The 22,532-nt window shown below is 24.1% G+C and overlaps 3 protein-coding genes across 3 annotated transcripts; all 3 read left to right on the forward strand.

Moving 5' to 3' along the window:
- Nucleotides 1-1,873: 1,873 nt before the first annotated feature.
- LOC122510630 lies at nt 1,874-7,015 on the forward strand. Its single transcript, XM_043625404.1, has 4 exons — nt 1,874-2,087; nt 2,392-2,519; nt 3,930-5,105; nt 5,531-7,015. Exons 2-4 carry the CDS (start codon nt 2,433-2,435, stop codon nt 6,917-6,919), a joined length of 2,652 nt encoding a protein of 883 aa, XP_043481339.1. The 5' UTR covers nt 1,874-2,087; nt 2,392-2,432; the 3' UTR covers nt 6,920-7,015.
- A 247-nt stretch (nt 7,016-7,262) lies between these two features.
- On the forward strand, nt 7,263-11,152 carry LOC122510633. Its single transcript, XM_043625407.1, has 3 exons — nt 7,263-7,405; nt 8,376-9,545; nt 9,673-11,152. The coding sequence occupies exons 1-3, from the start codon at nt 7,304-7,306 to the stop codon at nt 10,921-10,923; spliced, it is 2,523 nt and encodes an 840-aa protein (XP_043481342.1). The 5' UTR covers nt 7,263-7,303; the 3' UTR covers nt 10,924-11,152.
- Nucleotides 11,153-12,118: 966 nt separating this feature from the next.
- On the forward strand, nt 12,119-17,319 carry LOC122510628. Its single transcript, XM_043625401.1, has 3 exons — nt 12,119-12,263; nt 14,093-15,268; nt 15,826-17,319. The coding sequence occupies exons 1-3, from the start codon at nt 12,162-12,164 to the stop codon at nt 17,212-17,214; spliced, it is 2,667 nt and encodes an 888-aa protein (XP_043481336.1). The 5' UTR covers nt 12,119-12,161; the 3' UTR covers nt 17,215-17,319.
- The last annotated feature ends 5,213 nt before the right edge of the window (nt 17,320-22,532 follow it).

The following is a 22,532-nucleotide window of genomic DNA, read 5'->3' on the forward strand; positions in this document are numbered from 1 at the left end:
TTTGTCTAACAAAATTTATTCGATTTTTAAAAACATCACGATGTCTATGAAATGTAAAGAATTAGCATCTATTTGATTTGAATTACATTAAAATTCATTAAAATTAACCTTAAATGGTGATTCTTTGTTAAAATATCTATTTAATAATAAGAGGAAATAAGATTCTTTTCTAAAAATCTTGTATCCTAATAACATGTATTTCTCTAATTTTATATGAGTGAAATGTAGCCTACTAAAGATTAGTGGAAATTTTTAATAATTTTCTTCTAAACCAAGCCCATTAATGGTTTAAAAAATTAGTATTAGGTACTATAATGGAATCTTTTAAATTTAAAAATGTTAGACGTTTTTTGACAAACAAAAAAAATTTTTAAAATAAAGGATTTCTATTATTTTTCAAATGAAATTTTTTTAAGACAAAATGATTAATTTTAAGCAACAAATTGTATAAAATGTTTGAAATAATAATAAATAAATAAAAAGTAAAATAATTTTGTATTATTATAAAATATTTCGAATATTTTCATTAACCGAATAAAAATTTTATTTTTTTAGAATATTAACTTTTTTCAAAATTCATACAATTTATGCGACTGATTGTTCAGAATAATAAAAAAATTTATTAAATTTAACATTGAAAAATATGAAAGATAATAGATGTTGAATTTTAAAATAATCACTACAGTAAAATTTTGAGACAATCAAAATTGACCACGTTTAGCACTGAAAATTCTTTGGCATTTTTCAGAACCTATAATACACATGAATTAAAAAATGCAAAAAAAATGATAATTTCTTTTAATATTTTACCATTTTTTTGTTTCATTTTTATTTTTCAAAATCAATTTCATTATTGATTTTTAAAAACTGAAAAAGCATATTAAAAATGCCTTAAAAAATAGAAATTAAGAGTAAATTTATAATTTTTGATTATCGAAAATTTCGAGTTTCAATTAAAAAATTATTAACTAATTAATAATAGTATAAATCAGGGACCGCTTCTAAAACGAAACTAAATAGAAATTACTTTCGTTTTAGTGTTTGAGTTGACACACGGAAAAGTTTTCGGGCTAGCTGCGTTCTCCGCGCGTAGAGAAGGTTTTTCCTAAAAGAGAGAAGGCATATCGCCTTGTAAATGGGTGAGCTTCTCTCTCTACTGGGAACGCTGCTCACCCAGTGTTGGACGAGCTGCGCTGAAAGTCAGTGGTAGATACACGACTGGTAGAGCAGCTCGTCCAATGCTGGCCTGCTGCGCTATCTTTTTGCGACTATTGCTGCACCAAAGTGAAGTTGCGCAGCGTTACTAGAGCAAATAGAGTTGCTCGCCCCAAAACTTTTCCGTGCACGAAACTAAATTAACAAAATGAGTTTAGTTTCGTGTCGACTCAAAACAAAAGACTAAAACACAATTATTTAGTGTCAATCACAGAAAAATTGTTTCCCTTGTCATCCGTAACTAGAGCAACGTAAGTAATTAATGTAAGTTACGTAACCAGAGTAAATTACGTAACTATAGTAATTTACATAATTAAAGGAAGTTACGTAACTAGAATAACTTACGTAACTAGAGTAAAGTACGTAACTACAGGAACTAGAGTAAAGTGCGTAACTACAGTAACTTGCGTAAATGGTCAAACTTACGTAAGTTACGTAACTAGAATAGCTTACGCAATTAATCAAGCTTACGCAAGTTACGTAACTAACGTAAATAGTGGAATTTACCATATTAACTCAAATAATCACATTTACGTAAGTTACGTAACTTCCTTTAATTATGTAAATTACTATAGTTACGTAATTTACTCTGGTTACATAACTTACAGTAATTACTTACGTTGCTCTAGTTACGTAAGTCAGGGGAAACAATTTTTCTATGATTGACACTAAATAATTATGTTTTTCAATCTTTTGTTTTGAGTCGACACGAAACTAAATCTAATTTATTAATTTAGTTTCGGGTCGACACGAAACTAAACTCAGTTTGTTAATTTTGTTTCGTGTCGACTTGAAACAAAAGTCACTTTGTTAATTTAGTTTCGTGTCAACTCAAACACTAAAACGAAACTAAACTTTCGAGACGGTCCCTGGTATAAATAGACAATAATTTTAATCAATTTAAATTACCTAATTTAATTTGATTTAAAATTAATGATTCATACCATTAATTATCTAAATATTAATAATATACTAATAAATAATTAATAAAAAAATTAATAAACTATTTACTTCTTTTTGTTTCAAATAAATTTTTGTAAAGCGCAAAACAAGTTTTATAGATTAAAATTTAAAAGTAAAAAATCACATAAAATTAAAGTTGTTAAAAAAATTGATTATATTTTATGATTTTTTACGTATATAAGCATGCATTATTTTATTTCAATATTATATCAGTGCAACTATTGAAAGAAAGTATATTCACAAGAAAATGAAAAATGCATTCTCAAAGTACATTTTCAACAGCGCTTACTTTGATTTTTCTATCGATGGCTGGCCAAATTTCAATTTATGGAGAAAACAATGTAAGTATAAGAAGAGAAGAATTTATTTAAATTATTTATTCATTATTTTCATTTTTATATTGTACTTTTTTTTGTTGAGAATTAAAACAAAAACTAATTATAGTCTCGATTTTTTGAGATTAAAAAAATATATTGTTTATTATTACAATTCAACGCATCCCGTTGATTAAAGCCTATTTTAATTGTCAAAATAATAAAATTCGTTTGTAATGTTTTGCATTTTTTAATTGTTAATAATTATTACTGAAATAAAATCCTAAATAAAAATAATAAAATAAATTATTAAAATTAGCTATAAAATTTGATTCAAAAATATTATTTTGTTTGAATTATTATGTTTAATTAAAACAAATATTCTGTTTTGGTTGAAACAAAAAATATGTTTAAAAATTTTATGTTTGCTTCAAACTTAAAAAGTGGTTATAAATAATTTAAAATCAACCATAACTTATGTTTAAATTCAATATATTATTTCTGTAAATGAATCGAAAAACATGTTTGAATTAAACTGAAATATACTTTACTGTATAGCAAAGATATTTTAAGATTGATTTAAACAAAATTTATTTGAATCAAATGAATCGTTTTCTCAATGTAGGGGCTTAGAAGAATATCCTAGAATACATAAAACAATTGATATAAGATTTTATCAACGGGAGGTGTCAAATTATTTTATTAATCTAGTATATAATAATAGTTTCAGAAATTAACAATAATACTGCTTTTTATAAATTAATTTGAAATAATTTAAAAATATTTTTTTATAAATAATGTCATAACTTTTTTTTTATACATCTGTTACTTGAATTTTTCATAAATGATAATATTTAATATCAAAAAATAAAAAAAAAACGATAAAAAAATTTAATAATTTTCTGTAAATTTACAAAACAATATTTTTATCAAGGAATCGTGAAAATTTAATATTTGCTTTATTTAAGAAATAGACAAAACTCTAATATCTTATAAATACTGTTACGATTGGCGTATAGTTTTTCTAAAAACTATTCTTCAATGTATAATTTTCTAATTTCTGTATTTCTAAAAAATTCAGTTGTTAAAAATGTTCTTTTTCTAATGGAGTTCAATTTTTAATTATTTTTCTTAGAAAATTTATTTTATAATTTTTGCTTTTCTAATGAAAATCAATTTCTAATTTTCTATGTTTTACAAAGTAAATGTTTTTACAGAAATTAATTTCATAAATCAGTAGTTTCCAGAGCATTGTATAAATGCAATTTTTTAGAATCAGATTTTGTTATGAAAAAGAAATATTAGAAAATTTTTTTTTAGAAGAAGTGACTCATTAGCGTTACATATTATAAAAGAAATATATAAAAAAATGAGTCGATATTTTTACTCTAAGACTAAATCTTAAAGAGAATGTTTCTCAAAATGAGTATTTTACAGGTAGAAGAAACGGAAATCAAATCACTCACGTTTAAAAATGATATCTGCTCCCTTTATGATAACTCTAAAGTAATTGATTCTATGCTTTTTGAAAGAAAGTACAAGCCGTTGGTAGTGATTATAGCAGATAAGATTAGTGATGGTATAAACAGAGTTGTAAATTTAAACGGAAGCAAAAGAATATTAAATGATTATAGAATCAAGAACTATCCTTATTACAGTCAATTATATCAAACTATATTAGGAAATATTTATTTACTACAAGCGAACGACACATATTATTTTATTTATCCAGTAGACTTTCAAGACCATTTATTGACCATATATTCACAAAAGAAGTTACTAAAGGACAATTTAGGCATAACCTTTGATTTTGTTAATGTAAAAAAAGAGTCTCCTTTCTATGAAGATATTTTAATTCCATTGGAACCAAGCTGCACCAATTGCCCTCTTGTAAATTATGTAAACGAAAAACTACAGAAGGGTGAAAGCTTCGCAGAATTATTCCAGTTACGTAAACAATTATTCAAAGAACAAAAAACAAAAAACTTATCTTTTAATGCATTCGATAATGACAACATTTGTGGTTCGATAGGATTCAACTTAAATTCTCAAAGCGCGAATTCTTATATGCATTTTAACTCATTACTCAATCAAATTCAAAACAATAGTAAGAGTATAGAAAAAAGTAAAAAAAGAAGTACTGCAGGAAGAAGCTTAATGTGCTTTCTGTCTAGAAATTTGGAAGTGACAGAATATCTGTTTTTGAGATATTTTAGCGATGTTAAAGATGTTATGGTCAGCATTGATTATTTGAATTGGATCAATAACACTATATCTTTATTGACAAGCAATGATAATTCATTTGGCGGTATTTGTGATAATGAACACAAAATAGGCATATTTAAATTATTTTGTTTTATGAAAGGAATATCAGATGTTACATCTCACAAAATAATATCATGGATAGCAGGTCTAAAACATCTTGTTGCAAAAACATTGATAAGCCAACTGCCTTGGTTTAACAGCTTAATATATTTGTATAAAAATGAATATTCTTTAAAAAACGATTACATTTTTTCCTCACTTGATGATCTTAAACGGAAAATGCTACTTTTAAGAGACAATTGCAGAAATGTAATGAATATTACCTATAATATTGTTAAGGATTCTCTGGTAAGTTTTAAATTCCATTTCACAAAATAAAACATTTTATGCATCAGTATGAAGAAGGAATAAATGGCAAAGTAGTAGGAAATGTGCACTGAAAACAGAATTTATTTATTTCAATAAATGCAAACTATTTGGAAAAGATTTATCAGATTCAATTATTTTTAATTTAAATCTAAAAATTTTGTATTTTGCTCTATAAAACCTGAAATCTATAAATCGATTCCAAATTTTTTTTTCATTATTTTTGTAAAAAAAATTTATTTTTGCAAAATTTTGAAAGGACATGATTTTAAGAATAAAATATTTCAATATTATTAAAATCCATTGTATTGTTTGGGAAATATTAACAAATATCTTATCTTATCTTATATATCTTCCACAATTTTTAAAATTTTGAAATTGTAATTCTGAATATTCGTTATTTACAGAGTGTAAAAACTAATTACAATCCTGACCTTATGTACTTTTCAACCTGCAAAATTTACAAACATTGGAAAACAATTGATGATCTACTTCTTGAGATGGAATTCAATAGATTAGTGATAATCATAGCAGATGATATGAGAACGGGGATAAGTACTGTTGAGCAAATAAGAGCTAGAAGAGTAGAGCCAAAAGTAAGGCGAGAAGATCTTCATTATTCTGAACAGTTTTTGTACGATTTCATAATGAAACATATTTATTTGGTTAAATCTAATGATACTTATTATTACGTCTACCCAACGACTACCATCAGACAAGAAAACCCATTGATTGGCTATTTCGAATACAAAATGATTAAAGATTATTCAAATGTTGTATTTTATTTTATAAACTCTAGGAATTATTTTTCTCGTAATGAATCAAGTTGTATTAATTATTATGATTCGGTTATTCCTGCGCTACTCGATTATCGTGACATTTCCTCAGGAAACATACAGACGCGCTTTATAAATCCCTCACATTTAATTAAAGTTCATCAAGATTTTTTTATCCGCTTTCCAGAATATTTTCCTATATATGCGTCCGTTTACAATGATTTTACAGAATTTGTGAATAATTACGATCAACATTATAGAAGCCATGGTAACATTACATACTTTCAGGAATTTCAAGACTTTTTAAAACAACAAAAAATTTCTTTTTACCTAAATGATTTATTTACTGATGTGCCGTGCTTATCATTTTGGGAATTAAATAACAGAATCGATATTGATTTCAGTATGTCCAAATATGTCGATGTTTTTAAATTTTATAATTTGCTATCTTCTGTTCATAGAAATTTAACCTCAATAAATAACGGAGACAATACTAATTTATATTTTCTTTGTAATAATAAGAATGTTTTTAAATTTCTTAAATTCTTTTGTTTTTTAAAGATAAATTATATTGAAGACATGCTAAAAGTTATTAATCAGAATTCTTTAAAAGTTTACCATATGAAAAGTATTGTTGTAAAAGAGAAAAATGTTAGTATCAAATATTTGTTAAAATCGATGGGTTGGATAGAGAAATTACTATCAATGGATTATATTGATTATAAGTATAATGGAACTCGAATGATTAAAGAATCAGACGCTCTTTACTCGGTAATACCAAAAATTACTGTAAATGGTACTGATTTGTATAACAAAATCTATTACATTTTTAAAAACAATACAATTTTTTTGCAATGTCAGGAATTAGGTTTTGCTGTTTCTGAAGAAATCACCCCAAATGTAGATAATGCGTCAACAGAAAACTATTTAGTTTTAAGTGAAAATAAAACTTCTCCTAAATTTCAAGAAACAGATCTTATTAAAGAGCAAAGAAAAAAATTGTGTCTTGTACCCAGTTAACATGTAAGCTTGCAAGAAACCTGCATTGTACATTTTCTGTAAGTTGCAAAATGTAATGTAATAATAATGAATAATAAATATAATTTTATATCGTTACATCTTTGCATTTTTATTTGCGAAAACTTTTGAAAAAATTGAAACTTTTTAAAATCAATTTTTTTAATCTTTGTTCAAAACTATAAAACAAGGATATAAAAAATGGCAAATAAATCATGAATTTTCGTGAAGCGCAAAAGAAGTTTTAGAGATTAAAAGTAAAAAAGTTGTTAAAAAATTGATTACATTTTATGATACAATTTTCATGTACATAAGCAAGCATTTCTCTATTTCAACAGTATATCAGTACAAGTGTTAAAAGAAAGTATATTCGAAAGAAAACGAAACATGGACTATCGAGGAAAATTTTTAACAGCATTTGGTTTGATTCTGTTATTGCTCGTTGGAAAAATTTCTATTTTTGACGAAGACAATGTAGAGGAGAGTCGGGTAAGTTTGCCCAAAAATAATTTAAATTAAATAAGTTACTTATTTTTAGTTTCTAAGCAAACAAAGAATATTTGCACTGTAAAACAATCTTTAAAAATAAAATACGATAGTTATTTTGATAATTTATTGACAAAACTATCACTATCACTATCACACTTTGTCGAACCTACGACATACAGACTCGTAGTCTAACGGTCTAACCACTATGCTATCGGCGCGTATACCTATTTTTAATTATTTCATTGAATAACTTGACTTATTGTATGTGTCATTTCACCAGTGATAATCTTTAAATAATTTTTATTTATGAAAAGAAGTAAAATAAAATTTTAATAAGAATCAACGTATTGTAGGACACTTGTACTTTATTATTATTAATTAAAAATCATATTATTGTAATATTATAATTACAATTTTTACCAATAGTTATTATATTTTCATAATTAAAAACGCAAAAAAATTGTTAAAAATTATATAATATTTTTCTATAAATTTTCTGTAGAAATAAAACAATGATAACTTTTTATGATTTTCTAACATTGCGATTGGAGTAAACTTTTTCAAACAAATATTTTCGAATATTATTTTTAATATTTGTATTTCTTAATAATTTAATTTTTTAATTTTCTTTTTCCAATAACATTCTTCTAATAATGATTTTTTTAAAACGTTTTTTTTTACTTTTTGCATTTTTAATAAGGATTAATAACTAATTATTGTTTCTTCTAATAAAAGACATTTATAAAATTATTTCTACTTATTCTCTAATTCGAATTTTTTTATTTAATTAATTTTTAAAAAATAACATTTATTTAGAAAAAAAACCTATTGCAAAAAAGGTTTAGAAAAAATGACTCCCTATTGTTACATGTTATAAAAAAATAGTAAATCATATAAATGAATCGATATTTTTACTCAAAGGATAGATCCAAAAAATTTGAAAATATTTTTTAGTATAAATATTTTACAGATAAAAGAATCGAAAATCAAGCCATTCACGTTTAAAAATGATATCTGTTCCCTTTATGATAATTTATCAGTAATTGATTATATGTTATTCGGAAGAAATTACAAGCCATTAGTACTAATCATAGCAGATCAATTTATTGACGGTATAAACAGAGTTAGAAATTTAAGTGACAGTAAAAGAATATTAAATGATGATGGGATCAAAGACAGTAATTATTACAGTCAATTCTATGACGTTATATTACAAAATATTTATCTATTTGAAGTCAACGACACGTATTATTTTATTTATCCAGTAGACTTTCAAGACCATTTTTTGACTATATATTTCCAATGGAAGTTATTACATAACAATTTAGGTATTACTTTTGATTTTGTTAATGTAAAGAAAGAGTCTCCTTTCTATGAAGATATTTTAATTCCATTGGAACCAAGCTGCACCAATTGCGCTCTTGTAAAATATGTAAATGAAAAACTACGAAAAGGTGAAAGCTTCTCGGAATTATTCGAGTTGCGAAAAAAATTATTTAGAAAAAAAGAAACGAAAAACTTATCCTTCACGGCAGTCAACGATTATGATATTTGTGATTCGATTGGGTTTAACATAAATTCTCAAAGCATGAGTTCTTTACTGCACTTTAACTCATTACTAAAACAAATCCAAATCAATAGCAAGAGTATAGAAAAAAGTAAAAAAAGAAGCTTAATTTGCTTTCAGTCAAGATATCTGGAAGTAACAGAAGATGTAGTTTTCGGAGATATTAGAAATGAACTTCATATTAAAGATCGTATGATTGTGATTGACTATCTAAATTGGATAAATAACACCATACTTTCATTGAAAAGTAATGACAATTCCTTTGGCAGTCTTTGTGAAACTAAACACAAAATAGAAATACTTGAATTATTTTGTTTTATGAACAAAATATCAGATGTTACATCTCACAACAAAAGAGCGTGGATAGAAGCCCTAAAAGAACATGTTGTAAAACCATTGACAAGCAAACTAAAATGGTTTAACAGCTTAAAAATTTTGTATACAAATGAATATACTATGTACAAAAATCGAACCTATTCCGCGCTTGCTAATCTTAACCAGGAAATGCTAAATGTAACTGCAAATTGGAAGGATGTGATGAATATGACTTATCAGCATTTTATGAAGTCATTGGTAAGTTTGTAATCTGTAATGTACACATTATAACATTTTGTGGATCATTTAAACTACCTGAAGTACTAAACGAACTATAAAAAATACTCTACCAAAAAATGTAATTCTATATATTTGTTGTTTACAGAGTGTAAATACTAATTACAATTATGACCATGTGTACTTTTCAATCTGCTTTATTTACAAATATTGGGAAATAGTTGATGATCTACTTCTTGAGGTGAAATTCAAGAGATTAGTGATAATCGTGGTAGATGACATGAAACAAGGGATCAGAATTGCTAAACAAATAAGAGGTAACAGAGTAGTACCGAAAGTTATGCGAGAAGATCTTCATTATTCAAAACAGTTTTTGTACGATTTCATAATGAAACATATTTATTTGGTTCAATCGTATGATACTTATTATTATGTCTACCCAATGACTGCCGACAGACATCGCGATTCACTGATTAGCTACGTTGAATACAAAATGATTAAAGATTATTCAAATGTTGTATTTTATTTTGTTAACTCTTCGAATTATTTTTCTTTAGATGAACGAATTAGATTTGATAACAATAATTTGGTTATTCCTGCACTACCAGATTTTTGTAACCTAACATCTGAAAAATGTATAACGCGATTTATTAATCCCACATATTTAATGAAAGTACATCAAGTATTTGTTGAACGCTATCCAAAATATCTTTCTTTATATGCTTCCTTTTACAATAACTTGACAGAATTTATAAATAATGACGATTCACTTGTCAAAAACACTATCTCCTACCGTAAATATTCTCAGAAATTTTATGTATTTTTGAATAAGAAAGAAGTTTCCTATGACACAAAATATTTATTTAGAGGTTTACCGTGCCTATTATTCCGGAAATTAAATAATAAAACTCACATTAATTTTAATATTACTAAATATTCTAATGTCTTCGAATTTTATTCTTTAACAAATTCTGCTTATAAAAACATAACATCAATAAATGACGGAAACAAAACAAATTTAAAATCCCTTTGTAGTAATAAACAAAGTTTTAAATTTCTTAAATTCTTTTGTTTTTTGAAAATAAATTATATTGATGATATGTCAAGAGTTATTGGTCAGGAATCTGATACAATCAGCTCTATGAGAAGTATTGCTGCAAATGAGAAGAATATTATTACCAAATATTTGTTAAAAACGATGGCATGGATACAAAAATTACTATCAATGGATTACATTGATTATAAGTATAATGAAACTCGAATGATTAAAGAAACAGACGCTTTTTACTCACAAATACCAAAAATTACCTTCAATGGTACTGATTTGTCTAACAAAATTTATTCGATTTTTAAAAACATCACGATGTCTATGAAATGTAAAGAATTAGCATCTATTTGATTTGAATTACATTAAAATTCATTAAAATCAACCTTAAATGGTGATTCTTTGTTAAAATATCTATTTAATAATAAGAGAAAATAAGATTCTTTTCTAAAAATCTTGTATCCTAATAACATGTATTTCTCTAATTTTATATGAGTGAAATGTAGCCTACTAAAGATTAGTGGAAATTTTTAATAATTTTCTTCTAAACCAAGCCCATTAATGGTTTAAAAAAATAGTATTAGGTACTATAATGGAATCTTTTAAATTTAAAAATGTTAGACGTTTTTTGACAAACAAAAAAAATTTTTAAAATAAAGGATTTCTATTATTTTTCAAATGAAATTTTTTTAAGACAAAATGATTAATTTTAAGCAACAAATTGTATAAAATGTTTGAAATAATAATAAATAAATAAAAAGTAAAATAATTTTGTATTATTATAAAATATTTCGAATATTTTCATTAACCGAATATAAATTTTATTTTTTTAAAATATTAACTTTTTTCAAAATTCATACAATTTATGCGACTGATTGTTCAGAATAATAAAAAAATTTATTAAATTTAACATTGAAAAATATGAAAGATAATAGATGTTGAATTTTAAAATAATCACTACAGTAAAATTTTGAGCCAATCAAAATTGACCACGTTTAGCACTGAAAATTCTTTGGCATTTTTCAGAACCTATAATACACATGAATTAAAAAATACAAAAAAAAAATGATAATTTCTTTTAATATTTTACCATTTTTTTGTTTCATTTTTATTTTTCAAAATCAATTTCATTATTGATTTTTAAAAACTGAAAAAGCATATAAAAAAAGGCCTTGAAAAATAGAAATTAAGAGTAAATTTATAAATTTTGATTATCGAAAATTTCGAGTTTCAATTAAAAAATTATTAACTAATTAATAATAGTATAAATAGACAATAATTTTAATCAATTTAAATTACCTAATTTAATTTGATTTAAAATCAATTATTCATACCATTAATTATCTAAATATTAATAATATACTAATAAATAATTAATAAAAAAATTAATAAACTATTTACTTCTTTTTGTTTCAAATAAGTTTTTGAAAAGCTCAAAACAAGTTGTATAGATTAAAATTTAAAAGTAAAAAATCACATAAAATTAAAGTTGTTAAAAAAATTGATTATATTTTATGATTTTTTACGTATGTAAACATGCATTTTTCGATTTTAATGCTATATCAGTGCAAGTGTTGAAAGAAAGTATATTCATGAAAAAACCAAAAATGCATTCTCAAAGTACATTTTCGATAACGCTTACTTTGATTTTTTTATTGATGGCTGGCCAAATTTCAATTTATGGAGAAAACAATGTAAGTATAAGAAGAGAAGAATTTATTTAAATTATTTATTCATTATTTTCATTTTTGTATTGTACTTTTTTTGTTGAAAATTAAAACAAAAACTAATGATAGTCTCGATTTTTTGAGATTACAAAAATATATTGTTTATTATTACAATTCAACGCATCCCGTTGATAAAAGCCTATTTTAATTGTCAAAATAATAAAATTCGTTTGTAATGTTTTGCATTTTTTAATTGTTAATAATTATTACTGAAATAAAATCCTAAATAAAAATAATAAAATAAATTATTAAAATTAGCTGTAAAATTTGAATCAAAAATATTATTTTGTTTGAATTATTATGTTTAATTAAAACAAATATTCTGTTTTGGTTGAAACAAAAAATATGTTTAAAAATTTTATGTTTGCTTCAAACTTAAAAAGTGGTTATAAATAATTTAAAATCAACCATAACTTATGTTTAAATTCAATATATTATTTCTGTAAATGAATCGAAAAACATGTTTGAATTAAACTGAAATATACTTTACTGTATAGCAAAGATATTTTAAGATTGATTTAAACAAAATTTATTTGAATCAAATGAATCGTTTTCTCAATGTAGGGGCTTGGAAGATTATCCTAGAATACATAAAACAATTGAAATAAGATTTTATCAACGGGAGGTGTCAAATTATTTTATTAATCTAGTATATAATAATAGTTTCAGAAATTAACAATAATACTGCTTTTTATAAATTAATTTGAAATAATTTAAAAATATTTTTTTATAAATAATGTCATAATTTTATATATCTGTTACTTGAATTTTTCATAAATGATAATATTTAATGTTAAAAAATGAAAAAACGATAAAAAAATTTGTTGAAAATTTAATAATTTTCTGTAAATTTACAAAAGAATATTTATCAAGGAATCGTGAAACGTTAATATTTGTCTTTTTTAAGAAATATACAAAACGATAACATTTTGTGAATACTGTTACGATTGGCGTACAGTTTTTCTATAAAAACTATTTTTCAATATATAATTTTCTAATGTATTTCTAATGTACTCTTTAATTTCTAAAAAATTCAGTTACTAATGTTATTTTTGTAATGAAGTTCAATTTCTAATTAGTTTTCTAATAAAATTTATTTTCTAATTTTTCTTTTCTAATGAGAATCAATTTCTAATTATTGCTATTTCCAATAAAAATTTCCCTTATGGTTCAAATGAACGAAAATTATTTATTTGCTTTTTTAGGAAATAGAGTAAACTAGACAGTATAGTTTGCTACTTAATAATATTAGAGTAGTTATTACTAATATTTTTCAACAAAATGTAAATTATTAGCTTAACACATTCTATGAAACAATGTATGTTTTGTCAACAAATTTGATCTTTGAAATTTTTTTTCACACAAAAATATTTGTTTAACATAATGAAGAAGCTAACTGATAACGAAATGAACAACTTTTTTAATTCGTATAAGTGTACATTCAAATTATTTTTCCAATGAACGAAAAAATAACGAAAATGAACGCAGAATAAATTTCAAATCGATTTAGTAACTTTTTATTCTGACAAATTTACAAATAATAATTTATGTATTACAAAATAAATGTGTTTACAGAAATTAATTTTATAAATTAGAAGTTTCTAGAGCATTGTATATAAATGCAATTTTTTATAAATGGATTTCTTTAGGAAAAAGAAATATTAGAAAATATGTTTTAGAAGAAGTGACTCATTAACGTTATATATTATAAAAGAAATATATAAAAAATGAGTTGATATTTTTTACTCTAAGGATACATCTTAAAGAGAATGTTTCTCAAAATGAGTATTTTACAGGTAGAAGAAACGGAAATTAAATCACTCACGTTTGAAAATGATATCTGTTCCATTTATGATAACTCTAAAATAATTGATTCTGTGCTTTTTGAAAGAAAGTACAAGCCGTTGGTAGTAATTATAGCAGAAAAATTCATTGACGGTATAAACAGAGTTAGAAATTTAAGTGCGAGCAAAAGAGTATTAAATAATTATTGGATCATGTACAACCCTTATTATAGGCAGTTACATCAAACTATATTGGGAAATATTTATTTACTACAAGCGAACGACACATATTATTTTATTTATCCAGTAGACTTTCAAGACCATTTATTGACCATATATTCCCAAAAGAAGTTATTAAAGGACAATTTAGGCATAACCTTTGATTTTGTTAATGTAAAGAAAGAGTCTTCTTTCTATGAAGATATTTTAATTCCATTGGAACCAAGCTGCACCAATTGCCCTCTTGTAAATTATGTAAAGGAAAAACTACAGAAGGGTGAGAGCTTCGCAGAATTATTCCAGTTACGTAAACAATTATTCAAAGAACAAAAAACAAAAAACTTATCTTTTAATGCATTCGATAATGACAACATTTGTGCTTCGATGGGATTCAACTTAAATTCTCAAAGTTTAAATTCCTATTTGCGTTTTAACTTATTACTGAAGCAAATTCAAAGCAAAAGCAAGAGTATAGAAAAAATTAAAAAAAGAAGTACTGTAGAAAGAAGCTTAACTTGCTTTCAGTCTAGAAATTTCGAAGTGACAGAAGATCAATTTTTGAGTTATGTTAGCGGTGTAAAAGATGTTATGGTCAGCATTGATTATTTGAATTGGATCAATAACACTATATCTTCATTGAAAAGCAATGATAATTCATTTGGCGGTCTTTGTGAAAATGAACACAAAATAGGCACATTTAAATTATTTTGTTTTATAACAGGAATATCAGAAGTTACATCTCACAACACAGCAGCGTGGATAGAAGCCCTAAAAGAATATGTTGCAAAATCATTGATAGGCAAACTATCTTGGTTTAACAGAGTGATATTTTTGTATAAAAAAGAATATTTTTTTAAAAACAATTCCATTTTTTCCTTACTTTATGTTCTTAAACGGAGAATGCTATATTCAAGCAACAATTGGAGAAATGTAATGAATATTACATATAATATTGTTAAGGATTCTCTGGTAAGTTTTAAATTGCATTTTTCAAAATAAAACATTTTATGCATCAGTATGTAGAAGGAATAAATGGCAAAGTAGTAGAAAATGTGCACTGAAAACAAAATTTATTTACTTCAATAAATGCAAACTATTTGGAAAAGATTTACCAGACTCAATTATTTTTAATTTAGATCTAAACATTTTGTACTTTGCTTTTTAAAACCTGAATTATTTAAAGTACAATTATTTAAATGACAAATCTTAATTGCTTGAAGTAAATAATTGATTGAACCTAATAAATTAATTTATTTTACAAAAGATTTGTGTTATTTAAAACTATTTTTTTAATTACTCAAATATTTGGGTTTTTGCTGGGTAAGACTCGGTCAGAAATATTACAATTTGCATGGGGTCTTCGGATTAATCTGTAATTTGGTGAAATTGTTATATTTGATAGAAAAAAATAAATGTACCAAAGGATTTTTCAAAATTTTCTAAACATTTCAAAAAATTTAATATGGGGTAAGTTCCACAATTTTTAAAATTTTGAAATTTTAATTCTGAATATTCGTTATTTACAGGGTGCAAATACTAATTACAATGATGACCTTATGTTCTCTTCAACCTGTACAATTTACAAACATTGGAAAACAATTGATGATCTACTTCTTGCGGTGAAATTCAAGAGATTAGTGATAATCGTGACAGAGAGTATGAGAGAAGGAATTAGAACTGTTAACCAAATAAGAGCTAGTAGAGTAGAACCGAAAGTAAAACGAGAAGATCTTCATTATTCAGAACAGTTTTTGTACGATTTCATAATGAAACATATTTATTTGGTTCAATCCAATGATACTCATTATTATGTCTACCCAACGACTATCAACAGACAAGAAAACCCATTGATTGGCTATTTTGAATACAACATGATTAAAGATTATTTAAATGTTGTATTTTATTTTGTAAACTCTAGGAATTATTTTTCTCGTAATGAATCAAGTTGTATTAATGATTATGATTCGGTTATTCCTGCGCTACTCGATTATCGTGACATATCTTCAGGAAACAGTGAGACGCGCTTTATAAATCCCGCATATTTAATTAAAGTTCATCAAGATTTTTTTAACCGCTTTCCAAAATATTTTACTTTATATGCTTTCATTTACAATGATTTGACACAATTTGTGAATAATTACGATCAACATTATAGAAGCCATGGTAACATTACATACTTTCAGGAATTTCGTAACTTTTTGAAAAAACAACAAATTTCTTTTGACAGAAACTATTTATTTACTGATTTGTCGTGCTTATATTCGAGAAAATTAAATAATAGAACCGATATAGATTTTAGTATGACTAATTTAGTTAATATTGCGTACTTCAATGATCTTTTATATTATGCTTATAGCGACATTATATCAATAAATGATACGGATAATACGAATTTATATTCTCTTTGTAGTAATAGAGAAATTTTTAAATTTCTCAAATTCTTTTGCTTTTTAAAAATAAATTATATTGATGATATGATAAAAGTTACTGATCAGAAATCTGTCTATGTTTTCAATATGAAAGGAATGGTTAACAATGAAAAAAATCTTATTATGAAATATTTGATAAACACAAGTGGTTGGCTTCTTAAATTATATTTAATGCAGTACAATGATTATAAGTATAATGAAACTCGAATGTTTAAAGAATCAGATGCTCTTTACTCTCAAATTCCAAAGATTACATTCAATGATGCTGATTTGTCTAACAAAATCTATTCGATTCTTAAAAACAATACAATTTTTTTGCAATGTGAAAAATTTCGATTTGTTGCTACCAAAGAAACCACTTCAAATGGTGATGATTCGTCAACAGAAAATTATTTAGTATTAAGTAAAAATAAAACTTCTCCTAAACTTCAAGAAGCAGATCTTATTAAAGAGCAAAGAAAAAAATTGTGTCTTGTACCTAGTTAACATGTAAGCTTGCAGGAAACCTGCTTTGTAAATTTTCTGCAAGTAGCAAAATGTCCTAACTCCACAGAATGTAATGTAATAATATTGAATAATAAATATAATTTTATATCGTCGTTACAGTTTTGTGTTTTTATTTGTAAAAGCTAGGAATTTATTTTTAACTGATTTTTGTATCAAACAGAAAAATTCTCAAATCGACAATAATAACTATTTGTTTAGACTTTTGACTAATTCGATATCATTTAATATTTTTTTTTATAAATAAAAATTAGAAAAAAAATTAATAAGCAGAATGTTGATAGTGAAAAGACAATAAACTAATTGAAAAAAATCCCACCGTGCTACTGCTAAGAAGTAAACAAATTCTCTCGGAGTTAAAAAAATTCTTTGTAATTTGAAAATAACGCTAACGATTGCTATACGGAATTTCAGAGCTAAAGGAGGAGAATCTTACATCTTTGTGATTGCAGTGACTGTATAACGATTTTTCTCGTATTCATTCGATCTTTCTGCGAAACCCGTGGGCTAAGATAAATCGATCCGCCTTTAGAGTCTTCGTTGTAACGTTGAATTGAAAAGCCATAGGACGTTAATGAGAATCGGCAGAAATGTGTTTTATTATTTTTTTTCTAATTAACTTAGTATTTACTATTTCATTAAGAAATCAATGCTATATACAAGATAATATGTGTATGTACCTTCATCAAGATATTCCCTTGCAACTTTTGTAAATCATCATCATCACGAAATAAAATATAGGATTGCACAGAAAAATAGCTACACAAGTTCAGAATATAAATAGAAGAACAAATAAAATTTTAACTGTTTTATGCAGAAGGTATAGGAATTTTTTTATTCTCAATTCTGAATTCTTTGTTATTCAAAATTCTGAAATTAATTATTAGCATTGTATTGATAAATTTTCAATTTTATTAATATAGATGACAATAAAGTGCATTTGGCAATTAAATTCTAAACAACTGTAGTTATTCTTAAATAAAAAAAGTTTGAATTTACGAATGAGACTTACACCAATCAAAAGTTAAATCCGAATAATTTGAATTCCAAACAACTCTAAAGCCTTTAACTACATCTTGATATGGCTCAGGGGGAGGGGAGTTATTTAAAAGAGGAGCATGTTAAAGTTTCATGACTATAGTAGTGGCTGAAATAACGATCCGATTTTAATGTTGCCACACAATTTTTGCGTTATTTCAATTTCAGTGCCACCAATACCATCATTGAAAGTTGCAAGCAGCATGCTGCGTTAATACTACATCTCCTTCCTTAGAAAACAACAACAACGTTTTACGAACGCATTTTAACATCGACATGCTGAAAATTGCGACAATAAAATATTTTTCGAGAAAAAACGACTTACAAGAAATTAAGAAAACTTGTATACAGATATTTATTTTCTTAAAATCATTACATTATTTTGTTTTCATTAACGATTCTAATTTAAGATGGAAGAAAAAATAATTTTCTATTTAAATTAATTAGTAATTTAAATTTTATTTTTCAAAAAAAAAAGGAAGAAAGGTTTTTCGTTCTTTTTTTCAGATATATAATAAGGGAGTGACGGCAATAATCCATCAGGTTTTCTTAGAGAGTTGGTTTGAAAATATTTTATGAACGTATTTAAGTCTATTGTAAATTGCACTTAACAGTCTATATCTTGGTGAGCGCTAATGAAACGTCACTCGGTGCGTCACTTAAGGCTTTTTGGAACATGCGGTCGGCACATTTTCCATGAGGCGTCCCGACGCCTTTAGTACATTGCCACTGACACCTGACAAGGTCATGGACTTTAGGCATTGAAAAGTTCTTAAAATAACTTTATCGCCATTGCTCTTCCAACTTATATATCTTCAATGTACTTACAAGCAAATGAAGATGCATCAAAGTTGGAATGCAATCTGAGAAATTTTTTTTTAATCTTATCAAGCAATTTGACTGAATTATTTCTTCTTTCCTTTTTTTTCAATGGTTTTCACGCTTTTACTCTTTTCAAAATCCCTGACTTTTTCAGATTTTTCAGGTTAAAGAGCTGGAATTTTTTCAGGTTATTAAAAAAAAAAATAATATTAAAAATAAAAATATTTTTGTTTACATAAATTATTCGAAAACATAAATTTTTTTTAAAAGTTCTTTGTGAATTTTCAAATTCTTTTGTTTACAATTTAATTTAACGAAATTTCGATTATTCTATGACATTCTTCAATTAAATATATTAGAAATTAAAAACTTCAAATAATTAAAAAAAATTCCATTGAACTCATTGGGAAAAATTAATTCTATAGAATTCTTAATTAAAAATATGAAAAGTTCAAATTTTCAAAGATTTAGAGAAATATTGAAAATAATTGAAATTAAGAAAAATTCTTCGAAATAATTGAATTTTATTACTTTTGAAAATAATTGAAATTTTTCAAAGAATTTTATTAAAATTTTTAAAACTAATGGAATTTTGAAAAACGAACTTTATAATTGAATTTTTTAAAAGAATATTATAAGAGTTTTTGAAAATAATTGAATTTTTTCCAAGAACTTTATAACTTATGAAGATAATTGAATTCTTTTGTGAAATTTTAGTGAAATTGCATAGGATATTGAAAATAATTAAACTTCGCAAAATTTCTTAAATTAATTATATTTCAAAGAAGAAATTTATTCAAATTTTTTGAAAATTGAATTCTTATGAAGAATTTCATTAAAATTCATAAAAATAAATATTAAATTCTAATAAACAAATTATATCAAAATTTTTTTAAATAATTGAATTCTTTCAAAGAATTTGATAAAATTTTTATATACTTACATTTTTTAAAGGAATTTATTTTAAATTATATTCAAAACAATTGAAATCCTATGATTAGTTTTAATATTTATGAAAATAATTAAATTTTTGCGTAGAATTTTATTAAAATTTTTATTAAGCAATTGAATTCCTTTGGAAAATTTTATAAAAATAGTAGATATTGAACATCATTGATTTAAGGAAATTTTTTGAAAGTAATTGAAATTTTGTCATGAATTTTATTAAAATTTTTGAAAATAATTGAATTTCGGAGAAAAATTTTATTGTCTATAAAGATAATTGAAACTATGACAAGAAATTTTGTGAATTTTTAAAAATAATTGAATTCCTGTGAAGAATTTGAATAATAATTTATAAAAATAATTGAATTCATGCAAAGAATTTTATTAAATTTTTTTCAAATAGTTGAAATTTTGCTAAGAATTTTATTAAAATTTTTGACAATAATTTAATTCTTGACTAGAATTTCTAAAATATTAAAAATTTTAAATTCATTATAAATTACGGTAAATTTTTGAATATAATTGAAATTTTTAAAGAATTTTATTTAAATTTTTGAAAATAATATTGAATTTTTTGCGAAAAATTTTGCTATTATTTATAAAGATAATTGAATTCTGAACGAGATATTCGTTAAAATTTTTAAAAATAATTTAATTTCTTCGAAGAATTTTATTATTTTTGAAAATAATTGAATTTCTTCGAAGAATTTTAATATTTTTGAAAATAATTTAATTTCGGAGAAGAATTTTATTATTTACAAAGATAATTGAAATCTTAACGATAATTTTTGTAAATTTTTGAACTTAATTAAATTTCTGCGAAGAATTTTATTAAAATTATTTTGAAAAAATTGAATTGTTACGCAAAGAATTGCATTAAAATTTTTGAAAATAATTTTATTCTTTTAAGAAATTTAATTAAAAATTTATTGCAAATAATACTTTAATTCTAATAAATAAATTGTAGCAAAGATTATTAAAATAATTAAATTTCTTTGATAAATTTTAATAAAATTTTTAAGAATAATAAATTTTTTCGAGAAATTTCATTAAAATTTTATTTAAAAATAATTGAAATTCATCATTGAGTTTTATTATTCATGCGAAAATAATTGAATCCCTGTAAAAAATATTATTTATGAAAATAATTGAATAATATATGAAAATAATTTAATTCTTTTAGTAATTTTTATTAAAGTACTAGATATTAAAAATCATTAAATTGAGGAAAGTTTTTGAATATAATTAAAATTTTTCGAAAATAATTGAATTTCTGAGAAGAATTTTACTACTTTTGAAAATAATTGAATTTCTGCAATCAATTGTAATTGCTTTAAAATTCAATTTGTTTTTGTGCTTTTAATTAAAATTCTTCTATAAATCCATTATTTTTTAATAAAACTAGTTAAATATATATTAAAAATTATTTTCAGAAGAATTTTAGTTAAAAAAATTTTTTTTTAAATCTAAGTTTTTTTATATTTTTAATTAAATTCATTTAAAATTGAAATTATACAAAATTTTAAATCAAAATCTTTTAAAGTTCATCTACTTATGAAAATTGTAAACGCAATTCTTTGAAAATTGATTCGATATATTGTGTGTTAATATTTCGATAATAATTGATTTTAACCGTAGAATAATATAATAATTGATATAACAGAAAACAAGAAGAAAATTGTATAGTCTAATAATAATCAGATTTAAAAAAAAAGTGCAAGAAATAAACGTGAAATATAATAATAGTCGTTAGTTATTTTTAATTTTTCATGCTTATAAATAATTGCACGCCACATGGCTTAACACCTCGTTGATATGGCTTATGCGCCTATGCGCGATTCTTATTTGATGAATTACACGATAACAATTCTATTTAGAAACTGACCTGTGAAGTGTAATTATAAATAGGCGTTATTACCTTCGGCGTTATTACAACGTTTTGCAATAGAAAAATAAAGAGAGAAAAAAAAGCACACACAATCCGATAACAACCGACAAGTTTTGTTTCAATCAAAAAATCACCATCAAAGAGAAAATAATTTTACTCGTGATGCGCTCACTTGGCGCCAGGCAGATACAATTTTTCACATAGATATTATACATACATACATTACCAATTATTTCTGGGAATTTCCATTCTGTATTCGATAAAAATTCCAAACTAATTTTTTTTGCCACTTTTTCTATTTATTTTCCAATCATAAAGTGACAGTTCTTAAAGTTTTCCCCCCCTCTTCTAAAAATAGAGATGAGAGACGAAAAATCAAATAATAAATAAAGAACTACTGAATTTCAAGTGTTTGTCTTTTGTAATCAACGTTTGAAACTCCAGAGACCATTAGTACTTTAAGTACTATAACGACGAAAGGTCAAGAAAAAAAAGACAACTCGGGATTACCGATTGCTTCATTATTTCAACTCTTTTGCGGCGAACCTAATATTAACCTAGAAATCATGAAAACTTTTTTTTAAGTTCTGTAATTGCACATTACTAA

Source organism: Leptopilina heterotoma, unplaced genomic scaffold (genome assembly GCF_015476425.1).
Source record: "Leptopilina heterotoma isolate Lh14 unplaced genomic scaffold, ASM1547642v1 Lhet_71, whole genome shotgun sequence".
Lineage (NCBI taxonomy): Eukaryota > Metazoa > Arthropoda > Insecta > Hymenoptera > Figitidae > Leptopilina > Leptopilina heterotoma.

Coding starts and splice junctions, on each gene's coding strand:
- LOC122510633 (XM_043625407.1), top strand. CDS start 7,304: ATGGACTATCGAGGAAAATTTTTAACAGCATTTGGTTTGATTCTGTTA. Junction 7,406..8,375: donor ACAATGTAGAGGAGAGTCGG/GTAAGTTTGCCC, acceptor AATATTTTACAG/ATAAAAGAATCGAAAATCAA. Junction 9,546..9,672: donor AGCATTTTATGAAGTCATTG/GTAAGTTTGTAA, acceptor TGTTGTTTACAG/AGTGTAAATACTAATTACAA.
- LOC122510628 (XM_043625401.1), top strand. CDS start 12,162: ATGAAAAAACCAAAAATGCATTCTCAAAGTACATTTTCGATAACGCTT. Junction 12,264..14,092: donor CAATTTATGGAGAAAACAAT/GTAAGTATAAGA, acceptor AGTATTTTACAG/GTAGAAGAAACGGAAATTAA. Junction 15,269..15,825: donor ATATTGTTAAGGATTCTCTG/GTAAGTTTTAAA, acceptor CGTTATTTACAG/GGTGCAAATACTAATTACAA.
- LOC122510630 (XM_043625404.1), top strand. CDS start 2,433: ATGCATTCTCAAAGTACATTTTCAACAGCGCTTACTTTGATTTTTCTA. Junction 2,520..3,929: donor CAATTTATGGAGAAAACAAT/GTAAGTATAAGA, acceptor AGTATTTTACAG/GTAGAAGAAACGGAAATCAA. Junction 5,106..5,530: donor ATATTGTTAAGGATTCTCTG/GTAAGTTTTAAA, acceptor CGTTATTTACAG/AGTGTAAAAACTAATTACAA.